Genomic DNA, 16,624 nt, shown 5'->3' with positions numbered 1-16,624 from the left:
AACAAAAAGTATGTGGGGGGGAACATGAAAACCAGTAACTTGGATGTAACAACCACCAACAATAAGAATAATTTTTTATGCCCATTTTCATACAATAATCGTTTTATAATTTTAACATGATTTTTTTTAACTATGACCATACCCTCAAATACTAGGACATCACCAGATAGACTATTAGTGGGACTAACAGAGATAAATTGGCCCATTGGGCATTGCCAGGTGTCCTTCTCACTGAGACTCTGCTTTGGTTTTATGTTAATATTTGAGGACGGTAATATCTGAGTGAGCTGTCATATTTCAAAGATTTTTTTGTTCACTGTTTTATCATGCATAACAAAAGAAATGCAAGGTGAAGGTTTCTGTTGGTTTGACATGTAAAAAGCATAGTAAACACATCTACCTCACATTAAAGATAACAAACAGCACCTTGATAAGCAGCACTCTCACACTGTACTGGTTATTGGATAAACAGTGCAGTACGGTTATCACTAATCAATGTCCATTTGCAAAAACTTGGAAATGTGTCGAGATAAGAGCTACAATCAAGCAAAATACAAAAACACATTTTATTATCGATTTGGATTTCCCACATTCAAGCTGGTCCAAATCATGGCCACGCACTCTTCTCTGTTTATGTGGGATCCAGTTAAGAAAATCTAAAACACAAAGTCCTGATCTCGTTGCCTGCACCTAAATGCACCCATTTATCCACCGAGCAGACCTGCAGTTCGTGGTTTAGCCTGACACTGTTGTATGCGTGGAGGTCTGCAATAAAACTTTACTAGGCGTGTTACAATAACGGGCTTTATATCACAGCAGCGTGCTGCAGCTCGGCTTCACAAAGCCCAGCATTGAAATCTGGATCTCATTCAGCAGTGAGAGCTGCTCATGTCGAGTTGTGACCTTCGTGGGTGGAGACTGCACTTCCTTTTAATGTGTAAGTGTAAGGGCCTGTAATGATTCACATAGCTGGGTTTAACATTGGTCCTCAATCAGGCTCTGTAGCAAGACAGGTTTAGATTTTTCAACAAGCCCCCTCGCCCCTCTGAATGTGGTGACACAGCAGAACAAGCAGACACTCTGCTTACTGAAAAAAAAAATAATCTGGCAACACTTCAGCGACTGGCCCATCCAAGCATAGAAACATATACTGAGAACAGGAGCAAGAGAGTTGGTGAGATGGTGGATATGATACAACAGAGAGGACATCAGATGGTGGCAGCAGTAAATGTATCTGCACACCAATGTGCTTCCAACACAAAATCTGCATTTCAATGCTGAAACAATTAATCAGTTACTCAGTTAACTTAACAACATGAACAGAAAACTGATTAGAATATTTAAAGTAATTTACTGGTAGGAATGAGGGTGCCCCCAGGGTCTGCAGCATGGCCCCTCTTTGTTTGTTCTTGACCAGGCACCACACCACAGGTGCGTTATCAGACTGGGGCTACTGGTTTGAAACGATGGGTAATGCTTGTGTCCCACTGGGCAACGTGGATAAGAGCTGGGCTTGGATCGCTTCTATGTGCCGCTGTTATTCTTGCAGGGTATAACACTGATGTCAGGGCTGCGCTGTCTGGCGGTCAGTGTTGGGCACATACGTCTGTGAGCAAGGTTCTGTTTGCCTGTATGGGGGTTATGCTGGTTGGATGGGAGCTGGATGGTTTAACTGGTTGCATTGTCTCCCTGCCTCTCCTGTCTGATCCCTGGCAGGGCTCCCATGAACCACTGGGGGGTGCGGAGTGGTAGAGATTCCACTGGATTCCCGCCTGCAGTGTTGAATTGTTTACTGTGGGCTCTCCTAGCAATCAGAGGAGCACTGCCAGGTGTGTCTTCCTGGGGGTTAAGGTGGCTCACATGCTGCTGGCATTAGCAGGGGAGTTGGGGCTACTTTTGCGATTTTGGCTGGGCCTGTCCCACCAATGTCATACTCATACAGAAAGGACTTGTAGCATGGTGGGCTGGACTTCCTGAAGGTAGTCAGGCTGCCCAGGCTACCTTCCGGTCATTTCTAGGGGTTGGTAAGGTTAGACCTTACTTGTGTGAAACACCTTGTGGCAACTTTGTTGTGATTTGGTACTATATAAATGAAAATAAATTGAAAAATATCACATTTTAAATGCATATTAGACATGTTAGACTTGGGGTTTAGAGCATGTTGGAGGCCATGGGACTTAAGAATTGCTTGCACATGGTCTACGCCACATCTCTCTCTCTGCTTGGCTTGATTCTACCTCACGTTGCTCTCTCAGTACTCCTTAAGTTTTCTTCAGCTCGCCACGTTTTCGGTTTGTATGATATTTAAAGTTATTTGGTGAACTTGTTTTGTATCGTACGCTTTGCATTTGACAACACAGAGCTGAAAACGGCTTGTGCCGCGTCAGTCACTGCCTTCACTCTGGTCGGGGTTTTTTTTTTTTTACCGTTTGTTTGCTCTGAGTTTGGCTGGTGATATAAAGTCAGTTGGAAAACTTTGCTCGTACTGAACGCGGTGCTTTTGAGAATACAGTGAACAAGGCTGACATATTATTTCCCTGTTTGCCATCACTGAATGTTTGCATGAATCACCAAGTTCACACAGATCATTAAAAAATAAACAGTCTAAACAGACCACTTACACACATATAGCTGAACACACAAAGCAGACTATATTAATATTTTTATTGAATATGGCTGCATGCAGTATCTGACACTTTCTCACCGCAGTTCATAAAAATAAAATTGGTCAGTTTAACAACCTCTCTATCAACCTCTCACACAGTCACACACACATGCACACACAGACACACACACCTTAATCAATATTGTTTAACTTTGTGTGAAAAAAATGCCATGAACGTTAGGTAGTAAAAATAAATAAATAATTGGAAAAAACAAGTTTGATCATAAAATTAAAAAAAAAAGAAATTTGTGTTAAGTATGACAACTGTTGTTCATGCATACTTAGTAGTTCATAATTTCCTACAACACTGAATGTCAATTCTGAGGCTGTTCTGTTATTCATTCATACACTTAAGAACATTCGTGTTCTGAGTTATAAAAAACTTGTTCTGTAAAATAGTTCCTTTACTATTGTGACCAAAAACATTGAATCTCAAGTCTGAGGCTGTTCTGTAAATATTCATTCATACACTTAAGAATATTCCTGTTCTGAGTTCATAAAAAACTTGTTCTGTAAATAGTTCTCTTACTTTTGTGATCAAAAATATTGATTTGAAACTCAATTTTGAGGCTGTTCTGTAAATAGTTTTCAAATAAACAATAAATATAGCAACTTCTGATCAATCCATATCAATTTCAGACTTAAAATAATGTACTCATTTAAGCCCCACCCATTCCGGGTTAAACTACACCCACTTCCGGTTTAGGCCCCGCACTACGAGTACAGATATGGATACAGATCATTTAGATGGTTGAACAGATACAAATACAGATAGTAGTGTATTCGCTCATCCCTACTGGTTTCAGTCAACTATCTAATCAAGGGTGTGTTTTAGACACAACACGATACAACCCCACCCCCTTTAATGTCATCCCAGCATTGCTATTCAAAGGATGCACTCAGAAGTGAGAGGTTTTCTGTTTAAGAAATTAATTTGCACCCACAAAGCACATGAGCAGACACAGTAGGCAGTGGCTATCACAAAAACTCCAACCAAAATATCATATAGAAGACATGCCAAGTATTGTGACTGCAATGACACTTGGATTAACACTTGTTGCATTCACTGCCATGTGTGAAAATTCATTCTCAATATTGCAGAATGTCTTTACTGACCACCATCAGTCCATGCGCCATACACTTTAGGTGCTTCTGAGAGGGTCCTCACATACAAACTGGTAAATGAATGAAAGATTCCACACCAAGATGTGCCGCCTGCAGCATTTTCAAAGGTAAGATAAAAACTGTACACTCTGATTAAATGGAAAATTCTGTGTTGTCTGCACTGTGCCCTGATGCAGACATGGAGTGAGCGAGGTTCCTTTTTTCATTTCGAATGTGATTCGTGCGTGTACTGTGTTTTGTATAAAAGTACGGAGTTGTTATCCTTCTTAATGTATTATCAGCATTCTAGGCTTTCATTTCAAACCATGTTTAAAGTCTAGGCCCCATGTACAAACTGAACATCATCCTGTTCAGGTTGATTTGTTGGTGCTGTCCACCAGCCAACTTACAGTAAGTTGTTAAATTTATTAAAGTTATTAAATTTTTATATTTTTCCTTAGTTTTTAGTTTCATTAATTTACTTTTTTCAATTCCGTTTTGTGTTAGTCATGAACAAGCTTTGGAGAACAAAACCATGTTTTTTTTGTTTGTTTTTTGTTTTGTAAAATTAGAGAATTTAATGTGGGATTTCTATGGGAACTGACACATTCTGACTCAAGTAGCCATAGAGGGTACTGCAAGATTTGGCACTTCCGTGTTGGCTTCATTTTTCAGTACCGGAGGTTGGAACTTAGTGTAAACGACTCTTGGATGACACTTGTGTTCCTGGGTGAAAGATTAGGGCCACAGTGTGTGCACATGCAGTTCTTCCAGCCCCAAAAAACAAGTTGGAATATTCTCGATTTCCTTCTGGCTGCCATGCTGACTGTGGAAGCCATGCTTTCAGAGTGCCATTTGGTCAGCAGGCCTGGTTTCCCTGAGGACCGATACCCACCTGGCTTGGATTTCACCTGCGATATTGACACAAAGCTCCCAGAGCACAACTGCACACAGAGAGACTGAAAGAGGAAAGGTGTGGCTGGAGGAGGCCGTAAAAGGGGGGCTCAGATTAAAGTACTCAAGTTTAGGTGACAAAAAGATGAACGTGGGAGACTCCTGAGCTCACGGATGAACAAGCCACTCCCTGAAAAAAATACCAAAACTGCCCCTTTACCAGACCACCAAGACACCAGACACACACAGATTACAGCAAATCGCACAAACACTTACGTATAGAGGCGCCTCTCGTCTGCTCTCCTCCATTTTCACACCCATCCAACTGACACCTGGGGAGAGATTCGTCATGTTACTGCCGTGTTTGGAGAATACAACAGAAATGAGCTGTCCGTGAAGTACGGGACAGTTTTGTCTTCAAACTGAACATCCTGCTGTGTGGCAGAGACAAGAGGAACAATGTGATGCTGCACAGAACAAACTGTCACATACAACCGATAACTGGCAGCAACACCGGCCGCTCTGCTCAAAGACTGCAGAGCACTGAGATTAAGGGACAAATTCACTTTTTTATGACTTTAAACTGGGTATATGCTGTGCAATTTCAGCATTTTTTTTGTTAAATTACTACTCTAAATGTAAGCGTAAATCACGTCATGGAAAACCAAAGCTTGTACGGTTACGGTGTGACGGTCGTGAGGAAAATAAGTATTTGAACACCCTGCAATTTTGCAAGTTCTCTCACTTAGAAATCATGGAGGGATCTGAAATTTTCATCTTAGCTGCATGTCCACTGTGAGAGACATAATCTAAAAAAAAAAAAAAAAAAATCCGGAAATCATAATGTATGATTTTTTAATAATTTATTTGTGTGTTACTGCTGCAAATAAGTATTTGAACACCTGTGAAAATCAATGTTAATATTTGGTACAGTAGCCTTTGTTTGCAATTACAGAGGTCAAACGTTTCCTGTAGTTTTTCACCAGGTTTGCACACACTGCAGCAGGGATTTTGGTCCACTCCTCCATACAGATCTTCTCCATATCTTTCAGGTTTGGAGTTTCAGCTCCCTTCAAAGATTTTGTATTGAGTTCAAGTCTGGAGACTGGCCAGGCCACTCCAGGACCTTGAAATACTTCTTACGGAGCCCCTCCTTAGTTGCCCTGGCTGTGTGTTTGGGGTCATTGTCATGCTGGAAGACCCAGCCGCGACCCATCTTCAATGTTCTTACTGAGGGAAGGAGGTTGTTTACCAAACTCTCGCAATACATGACCCCATCCATCCTCCCTTCAATATGGTGCAGTCGTCCTGTCCCCTTTGCAGAAGAGCACCCCCAGAGTATGATGTTTCCACCCCCATGCTTCATGGTTGGGATGGTTTTCTTGGGGTTATCATCCTCTAAACATGGTAAGTGGAGTTGATTCCAAAAAACTCTAGTCTGGTCTCATCCGACCACATGACCTTCTCCCATGCCTCCTCTGGATCATCCAGATGGTCACTGGTGAACTTCAAACGGGCCTGGACATGTGCTGACTTGAGCAGGGGGACCTTGCTGCCCTGCAGGATTTTAAACCATGACAGCATCATGTGTTACTAATGTAATCTTTGTGACTGTGGTCCCAGCTCTCTTCAGGTCATTGACCAGGTCCTCCTGTGTAGATCTGAGCTTTCTCAGAATCATCCTTACCCCACAAAGTGAGATCTTGCATGGAATCCCAGACCGAGGGAGATTGAGTCATCTTGTGTTTCTTCCACTTTCTAATAAATAATCATAACAGTTTTTGTCTTCTACCAAGCTGCTTGCCTGTTGTCCTGTAGTCCATCCCAGCCTTGTGCAGGTCTACAGTTTTGTCCCTGGTGTCCTTAGACAGCTCTTTGGTCTTGGCTATGGTGGACAGGTTGGAGTGTGACTGATTGAGTGTGTGAACAGGTGTCTTTTATACAGGTAACAAGTTCAAACAGGTGCAATTAATACAGGTAAAGAGTGCAGAATAAGAGGGCTTCTTAAAGAAAAATTAACAGGTCTGTGTGAGCCAGAATTCTTGCTGGTTGGTAGGTGTTCAAATACTTATTTGCAGCAGTAACATACAAATAAATTATAAAAAAAAAATCATACACTGTGATTTCCAGATTTTTTTTTTTTTTAGATTATGTCTCTCACAGTGGACATGCACCGAAGATGAAAATTTCAGACCCCTCCATGATTTCTAAGTGGGAGAACTTGCAAAACCGCAGGGTGTTCAGATACTTATTTTACTCACTGTACATGTGAAATAAACATGTTGTGCCCCCTGAACTGTGTAGAAATTTCACAGGACACACTAATTTACAAGATATAAAACTTCAGGTAATCTGAACAAAATCATTAACTTTTTTCTCCAGCATTTCTGTCATGATAGGCTACAGAGGACCCACTGAAGAGGCTTGCATGCTGCTGCTACAGGTCAACCAGCCTGGGGTGAAAGTAGGCCGGAACCCAGCGGTAAACCATACGAGGAAGAAATGTACAGTCTTCTGCAGCTGGAATGCAGCGGTACACCATATGCACTTGTAAATGGGATCACTCAGACTGGGGGAGCACTGAGACTGTGACACCTGTCATCCTCTATGCCTCAGAAGAGCAACTTTCACCCCTGCACACAACACCCGACCTTTTCATTTTCATGCAAATTTATCCAAAGTAAGGGCAAATTTGATGAATACGTGAAAATCAGAAACAGAATGTGCCGCCCGTGATGTGTTGAAGAAGTAGATTTTAGTGCGCTGGCTGCAGGACCCCAGAAGCAATCAAAATCCTGCACTAGCATTACTCTGTGCCACCAGCAGGGGGCAGAGCATTTTCCCTTTCTCTGTTATTTTCATAAAAAATAGATTATTGCATTGTTCAATAATGTTGAAGTTGTTCTGTTGCGGTCGGTTGTTCCAATGTTATTTCCCCCCAAAAAATGATATTTGCACTTTACCTGACAATAAATGTTTTGCCATAAATTATGTTACGTGCCTAACATCATACATCATGCACTCAAGGACTTGCACAGAATTTAAGAATATCAAAGTCAGAAAAGAGCAGTCGAGGTAAGAACCAAATCTTACTTTCACCCCTAGACTCCCTCACTTCTGTCCAATCCAAATGCTGTGTAGCCGTGTTTTCAGTTCTTTTTTCCCTTCATGCAGCGTCAGAAGAAAAAAGACTAATCGGGTCATGGCTCTGCTTCAACTGTGCAATACTCTCAAGGTTGTCCGAAATTCTGACCATCTGAGTGCCGATGGAGTTAATCTCCTCTCATTATCCCCTGTACACTGCATGACAAAACACATGACAAAATTGAAATCTGAATTTGAAAAATTGGATGGGGGGAGTGTTGTGTGGCTCAGAATTTGGCTTTAAATGGGACTCAAATCTCCAGGTGTATGTCCAGCTTTAGTCATTTTTAATGATTGTTCATATTCAAGCCCCTGAGTGCTCCACACATCTTTGACTGCTGGGTCGTGTGCGATCAATCGTGTTTTCAAAAAATTGTTATTACATGGGTAGCAACAAATAAATAAATACATACATTTATTCAAGTGTGTTTCTGGGAGCCTCAAAACTGCATGTTATTAGGGGTACAACAGATCACAAAATTCATGGTTTTGATCGGATCACGGTTTTACTTTTACGTCAAGTGGGGTTTTTTCAGGGAGGCACTGGGATAACACAGCGCAGACACCATTCTCAGCTCCTGATATTCCTGAGGGATTCTTTCCATGTTGGGATCCCGCAGTGTTTTAACATACTTCAAATCATGTGAACACATAATGGCAGCAAGATTTATGCAATTATTACTTCATATTTATTAATTTATGTATTTATTTTTTGCCGACAATAAATCTGTATTTCATAGTATGATGTAAACTTTCCAATTAGTCCACGGAAAATCCCTGAAAGTATCGCCCGTTACACCACTACTTGTTAATGTGCATTTTATTACATTACATTATATATTTTATTACTTACAACATATATTTCAGGTGATGTTATTATAAACAGGCTGTTATAAACAGCAGTCTTACCTCAGGTGTTAATTCATTTATATCAAGTTGTAGAGATTTGCTTTCAGTTTGAGTTTAAGGAAGATAATTTTAGAATTTTTTATTTTTTGTATTTGAAATGACACAAACAAATTAAAATGTCTGAAATGCCAAGTATTCCAATACTTTTGGAGGGCACTGTGTCAAGCTACAGTATATTGAAAAAAATCCACATGGAGCTAGACACATGATAGTTTGGGCAAGTGGCAGAAAAGTATGTTTGCCTGAACTGTAAATAAATAAAAACGTTGCCATATTTTGGGTACTAATTGATCTAAAAACCCAATTAAAACCAATGATATCAATTTGCCAATTATTAATTTTGCTTGTGGCCTAATTTGTTCAAAGTAAAAGGTCATGCTGCATTCACATGCTCTCTATAAGAAGAAGATAATAAATGTTTCATTGTTTTCAGTAAGAGGTTGACGGAAAAATTGTCCCACTTCTGGCTGTGAGCACAGCAAAGTTGTACCACTGAGTTGGAAAATTTCAACTTTTGGTGCTTACCGCAGGAAAAAGTACAAACTGGGTGTTTAATTTTTAACAAAGAGGAAAGACAGACTGAGTCACCCAGTTTTAAAGAAGTAAATGTGAATAATTTGTGTATAGCAATTAAAATGTCCAGAAATATTTCCTCTCAAACTTTTCCTTCTTAGAATTAGAGCTTTAAATTGGTCTACAGCTACTAAATAAATGGCCTCAAATGTTTCAGGCTGCATCAAAACATCTGCGTTGGGTTGCTTTCAACATTACTAAACCACTGTTTCCATGTTAAAAAAATGCAATCAGCAAAATCATTTTCCAGTTTGCAGTTGTGTTCCAGATACAACCATAAAGTCATGAACCAGCAAATTGTACAAACAGCTTGGAATGAAATTCTTCACTAGATGACCTCATGACATAAATCATAAGGTCATGTGGTACCATCAGGTGTTTTGGAATTAGTTGCAGGCTGTGTCACAATTTTGTGTGCCTACCTCAGGTAATATAGTCTCTATGGGACTATCGCAACACTGCAGCCTAATTAATATGCAAATCAGATCCTTGTTGCTATGGTGTTTGTTTCCCCCCAATGGGACCATCCCATGTGTCAAGTCTGGTCAGTTTGCATCCACTGGCAGATGGGTGTGTTAACTACATCCTCTGGCACTACTTTCTATAAATGAAAATGGGATAATAAACAGACAGCAGATTGACCATAGTCCATACATCTGCAGGATGTTTGCAGAAGATCAAAGGTCCAAGTCTTCAGGGTTTCAGTACTTGCTGTGAGACTTGGTTGCTAACCAGTGGCTGAAGTAGACTATTAGATATCTCTTGCATGGTGAGGGCACATCAGCTCCCACATTTAGGCCATGTGGCGCATTTCTCTGTGTATGATCCAATAGGCAGGTGCCTCACTGGCTGGAGAAGACCAAGGGGATGTTCCGCTTCACCTGGCTGTGGCAGAGAGCTGGTTTCTTTTAAGATTCTAGTAGCTCCAGGTGACCGTGACCAGTGAATTTAGGCTGAAACCAAGATTATTATATGCTAGAAAATAAGCCTGTAAAATGACACAGCAGAAAAACTACAACAAAGATTCAGTGTCTAAACAGCAGGTCCAGTCCCATTATTACACACTGAATGATGTCCTTAGGGTTTGTCAAACAATAATATCGCTATTACCTTTGCGTGTTTGTAATAATGTGTCCATGGGACAGCTTATCAATAGGAGAACACGATGCCACAGGCCTGGGCTGGGCGTGTGTTTGTTTTGAAATCCTGCTCATATGTGGGTCTACACCACCACAATCAGAAAAAAAAACAGAGTTAATTATGCGTGCAGCATGCACCTCATTGGGTTAAAATGTGGCTATAAATCTATACTTACGATTGCTGACAAATTCTGAAGCCACACATAGAAAAGATCAAGATCGACCGGGGTAAGTACCTTTTAAAAAATCCACAAAATTCATTCAAAAGAGAATAAAATATCACAGTAGTAAAGGACGGGTGTCAAATTTGTAGATGGGAGAAAGATTTTCTCGTCTTTGCTGAGTTTTTGTTGTGCTCCGCCTGACTTTAGACTCCGACATGTCCGAGGTTTGTGCGAATAAGAAACCTGCCCTGGATGACGGCCACGTATGCTGAACAGAGCGTGAGAAAAGAGATTAGACGTAATGAGAGAACGCATGCTGTCAGAAGCATTTGGGAAACTCATTTTGGCATCTGTGCATGTGACACAAATATTTTAAGATGTGAACATGCTGATCCTGTTGTCCTTTGGTTTTTTAGGTGATGCATGATTGAATAATTTCATTTCTCACACATGACAAGCCATCGAGCTATGAACTATATGACATGTGCACTTTTGTTAGCTTGTTTCTGCAAGCAGATTTGCAATAAAAAGTCATTTTTTCATACTGAAGATACATTTTGAATGGATTTTCAACACTGCTCAGATGTAGACTGCTATATTGCACATCAGTGTTAGTACAAGAAAGTGGTTTTTCAAAGTGTGGGCCATGGACACTTAGCAGGGACATAAATGTTTGGTGGGGCACAATTAAACATGAGTAAAGCTGATTCTAGAGTGCAAAATTAAAATAAAGAACATTCACTGTAGTCTAGAGATCTACCAAGGCTGAATTTATTCAGATAGGAAGATAATCTTTTATTTACAATTATATAATGGCTGAATGGATCCTTGTCACTTGATTGGTGCTTTGAATGTCACATGACATGGATTATTTGTCCCATTTGTGTTGCATTGCATTTACAGTGCAGTTTGGTTCCATTTAGAGTGCAAATTTGGTTCCATATGTTTGGTACCATTGCACTCTGCACACGCGCGCGCGCGCACACACACACACACACACAATGCACACACAAAACAAATCCACTGCACTGTCTGGAGGATGTTAGCAGGAAGTCAGAATGAAAAGCTGGACTAATTTCTGATGTGATTTTTTTTTTATTGCACTGAGGATGTATACAGTTTTTTTTGGTAGTACACGTGTGCACAAGCCCCGACCTGGTTGCATGTGTGCGCGGGGGATGATTCTATCAAGACGATGATTTGACTGAGCCAACTGACGCTGCTTATTCTTGTAACACACACATACACACAAAATCCACTCCGCTGTAAGCCGTTTGTATGCATGAAGAGCTGTTCAGATGAAAAGCTGATGTGATTTTTGGCTGGACTGAGGAACAGTCTTTTTTTTTTATTGAAGTCTAAAGTCAGTGCACTGCATCACCAGACGACACGTCACAATTTGGACTTTAGCAGCAGTGGAACACCAAAATGTAAGTCCTTTTTCTGTTGTTTACAAATTAATAAAATATTAAATGACAAGGATCTATTTTAGCTGTTATATAAAACAAATAATGAATATTTTCATATTCTTTCAATGGAACAAATATTTAATGAGGTGAAACCTGGAACAAACCATTCAACTCGGCTTCACCTCATTGAATGGTATGTTCCAGCTTTCACCTCATTAAATATTCATACCACTGAACTCATAAACATTCATTATTTGTATAATGAATACCCTCCAGAGTGCAGTGAGTGTATATTTAGATAAATGAGTCCATCCCCTTCCGTGTGTTTATCAGGTAACTCAAAAACAATCAATGTCAACATCTTGCAACTCACCGGATTGAAAGGTTATATATTGAGGACAAACTCCTTCACATATGGTGAACCTTAATGCACCAGATCAACTGAAAAACCATGTTTGTTTTACCTACCTAACAGTGCACTAACATGTGTGCCACCTGCTGGATGTTTAGTGGATGTGTGGTTGTCGGTGAGAGTGACAGACCAGTTCTGAATAGAAATGACCCAAATCAGAGATGTAAACTGTTCATTTTTTTTATTTTTACAGTGGTTATGCTCTTACATTCCAATAACACGATCATACCTTCACATGACTCAGTGGGGGGGGGGGGGGGGGGGTGTCCTATGAATTTAGCTGCACAGATAAAGAGAGTGAAAAATGGTGGAGCTGGGTACGCAGTGGGGGAAATCTTTTCCGAAATTTCCGAAATCAAACAAATAAACGGTTATCTTCTGATGGTTTCACAGTGAACTCAAATAACATGATCACACATCAACGCAACCCTGCAGAAAGATTTTGTATGAATGTAACCAAAGCAGAATTGTCTGTCTTCCTCTCTGTCTCTCAATATATGTTGTGGAATTTTATTTATTTATTTTAATGGGGCACTGGAACTTTTTTTTTTTTTTTTTTTTTTTATCAGCAGTTGTGCTGTAGAACGCGTTACAACAGTCCTGGTCTCCCCTAATAATTTCACTGGGAAATAAAACAACTGCATATAAAATGTAAATAAATGCAGCAGGGGAGAAAAAAATGCAATTTGATAAACAGTAAAGATGGCAACAGAATGGAGAATGAAATGAGTTTCACTAAGAGACGCAAAGTGACGATCCGTTTTTACGTTTTACACGTGAACGCACCACTATTTTCGTCTTTCAAATGAAGAATTTATATCGTCTGTTGCGATAACAAGACTGTCGCTGTCCAGTCTTTTTTTTTAATATAATAATAATAATAATAATAATAATAATCATAACGTGTTTTTCATCACGTAATTTGAAGAAGTTCTCTTTGCTAACAAGCTGCCATTACCTGCTGTCGTCTGGTTAGCCGTCTGTCCTCAACACAAAAATCCACGTTTGCTTCCTTTCCGCGGTAAAAGTTGCTGAATGTTTTTGGCTTCAACGGACGCTCGGCCGTGTGTGTGTGTGTGTGTGTGTGTTTGTGGTGTTTGTGGGCGGTAGTTTGCAGGTGTCGCTGCCTCCTGCTCCGTCCAGCCTCCTCACGCGCACGCCGGGCTGCACGAGCACGACGACAAGAAAAAAAAAAACATGGAAGGACATCGATAATAATTTTAAAAAACTTGATTTATATCAATCATAAACTGTGGGGTAAAGCTGTTTTGAGTGGCTGGTTCTCAAAAAAAAAAAAACATGAGTCCGAGTGCAGGAAGCCACCTGGTGAAGGGAGCCACCAAAATGTTCAAAACTGCCTGGTGCAACATTTTGTCTGTGGCCATCACCAATAATACAACTTGGAACAGAGAAGGATTTTCATAAAAAGATGTGAAGTTTCATCTAAAGTTTGCCAGGGAGACACAAGCCTAGATTTAATCTGTTGTTTTTTTGTTTTTGTTTTTTTTTCTATGCTCCACCCTACTCTGAAGTTTTGACTGCTGGTGCGACAGAAATAAGACGTGCAGCATCTCCAATCACAGCCACAGAAGCTGATAATTCCTTCAGAATTGTCATGGACATCTTGGTGGCTTCCCTCAGGACAGACTGGATGATGGATGTGTAAAAGATGATGAGCAGTTCCTGGTGCAGGGTGAACTTCCTGAGCGGTCTGAGGAAGTACATCCTCTGCTGTGCCTTTTTCCTGATGGAGTCTATGTGGGAGATCCACTTCAGATCTTGGGAGATGGTGGATTCCAGGAACTGGAAAGTGTCCACAGTAGACACAGTGTTGAGAGGAGCGGGGAGTGATAGGGGTTTCTCCTGACATCTACTGTCATCTTCACAGTCTTGACCGGGTTCAGCTCCAGGTTGTTCTGACCACACCAGAGGACCAACTGTTCCACCTGCCTCATCACCATCGTGAATGAGACCAGTGATGGTGTTGTTGTCCACAAACTTAAGGAGTTTAACAGCGGGGTCCCCTGAGATGCAGTCGTTTGTATAGAGGTAGAAGAGCAGTGGGGAGAGCAAACACCCCTGTGGGGCGCTATGATTGTCCATGCGCTGGATGTGATGCTCGCCAACTTCACCTGTTGTGTCCTGTCAGTCATGAAGTTGGAGATCGACTGACAGGTGGGAGCTGGCACAGAGAGGTTGGAGAGATTTTGGTAAAGAATGTTGGGGATGATTGTGTTGAACACTGAGCTCAAGTCCACAAACAGGATCCTGCAGAGACCAGGTGCTGCAAGATGTAATGCAGTCCCATGTTGACTGCATCCTCAACTGTTTGTTTCAATTTGCTCGGTAGGCAAACTACAGGGGATCCAGCAGGGGTCCTGTGATGTTCTTCAGGTGGCTCAGCACCACCCATTCAAAAGACTTCATGACTACAGATGTCAGGGTGATGGGCCTGTAGTCATTTAGTCCTGTTTTGGAGGCGACTGGGATAATAGTGGAGCGTTTAAAGCAGGAGGGGACCACGCACAGCTCCAGAGATCTGTTGAAAATCCAGGTGAAGATGGGGGTCAACTGGTCAGTACAGGCTCTCACACATGAGGGAGAGACACCATCAGGTCCTGGAGCCTTCTTGATATTTTGTCTGTGAAACTGCTGGCAAACATCCATTTACCTTAGGTAAATCTGATCTTGCCTAGGCACTTCCAGAACCTACTTTTATGTGTGTCCCACATTTGGTGCAAATTGGAGTGAAATTTTATTAAATTTTTACCTTTGATCAAATTGATCTCCTTATGATAACCGACCTTTGGTAAGTTTGAACTTACCTTCTGTATATACAGTATGTCGGCCAAGTTTTGAGAAATCATAATGTTGACCTTGGATCCCAATAAGTTTGACCTTTGCTTAAATAAACCCTTCAAGGTCAGTTCTGGGGTTGACCATCATCCACATTTGAAGGACATGAGAGGAGTAGGGGAGCAAACAGAGAGATAAACCAAAATTAGACCTTCAACCTCAATGATTTTGACCTTTTCAAACAGAAACACCTCAGGGCCAATTCTGGAGTCACCCTACATGCACACACATTTGGGGGAAATTGGCCCCAAACACTTATTAGACTCACTGCAGAAAAGACGAGTGTCTGCAGACAACCGTTCCTTGCAGATTATGGTTGAATATGTGCAAACAGATTTGAGGATTATGTCATAATTATAAGGTCTTCTCGGTGCTGAGAAGTGCAGGGAGGCATCTGATTGACCTCAAATTCACTGTGCAGCAACAACACAGAACCAGTGTGGACATCAATAAGTCGGTCTGGAATTTTCCCGAACAGACAGAAGCAAGTGAGACAACCTAAATTTGCAGAACTGTGGTGAGTGCTTCAAGATGTTTGGAACAATTTCCAGCTGAATTCCTGAACAAAGAATGCACACGTGTGACTGGGACAACCCAGTCTCACACTTCGATTCGTGCCCCCATCACGAAAAGCACCCCATTTTCATGATGTGGGTTTTTTGTATTTTACTTTATAATCCTCCTCTTCTCCTAACTCCATAACCCCCCCAGACATCCCCCCACCCGTCACCATGCATTTCGTGCCCCCTTCACGAAAAGCGCCCACGTTTCATGCCCCCGTCACTAACCCATGGATTAATGTAATTTTTGTAAAGCATCACGAGCTGTCGTGAGAGTGGGCTGGAGTGGGAGAACAGACGCTGCAGCAAAGGTTGAGCACACTAAAATAAAACTTGTTGTGTGAACTTAAAAATGTAACGTTAACAGCTGCTTTTAAATTTTATGTTACATCAACAAAACACAGACACGACAAAATATTACTTCAAACGAAACTGGCGCATTGAATGAACTCAGTGTAGTTTATTTAAATGCTAATTTTGTTTGAATATGTTGAGACAAATCTGATTGCGTAGCCAGCGAACCTGTCATTGATGATCGCCAATTCCCAAGATGCCCTTCAACAGCAGACACAAGAACATAAGAATGCGCCTGTTTTAATCCACACACGGCCTCCAATTCAAGTTGTCAAACATTACTAATTCAGTTGGATGTGGATTTTCAATTTATCATTTCTTATGTAATTACAGTTTTTGCTAAAGTGGAGTATTTTTTGTGTTATGATTTATATAATATGCTAAAATAACAAAAAATGTGAATATATTATTTACAGTGCACATCATTTAAACATTTTTTCT

At 40.9% G+C, this 16,624-nt stretch overlaps 1 protein-coding gene across 4 annotated transcripts in view; it reads right to left on the bottom strand.

Moving 5' to 3' along the window:
* Window positions 1-13,496, bottom strand: part of arhgef28a (Rho guanine nucleotide exchange factor (GEF) 28a) — a 127,751-nt gene extending 114,255 nt beyond the window's left edge. For all 4 annotated transcript variants that reach the window (XM_034192392.1, XM_034192394.1, XM_034192393.1 and 1 more), the window contains exons 1-2: window positions 13,372-13,496; window positions 4,940-4,995 (exon numbers count right to left, since the gene is read on the bottom strand). In XM_034192392.1, coding sequence (XP_034048283.1) covers window positions 4,940-4,984 — 45 coding nt within the window. In that variant the 5' untranslated portion in view covers window positions 4,985-4,995; window positions 13,372-13,496. The remainder of the gene's footprint in view (window positions 1-4,939; window positions 4,996-13,371) is intronic.
* Between the last annotated feature and the right edge of the window lie 3,128 nt (window positions 13,497-16,624).

The sequence above is a fragment of the Thalassophryne amazonica genome, chromosome 17 (assembly GCF_902500255.1).
Source record: "Thalassophryne amazonica chromosome 17, fThaAma1.1, whole genome shotgun sequence".
Classification (NCBI taxonomy): Eukaryota; Metazoa; Chordata; class Actinopteri; order Batrachoidiformes; family Batrachoididae; genus Thalassophryne; species Thalassophryne amazonica.
The sequence above is the reverse complement of the archived record's forward strand: the minus strand, read 5'-3'. Positions and strand labels throughout refer to the sequence as shown.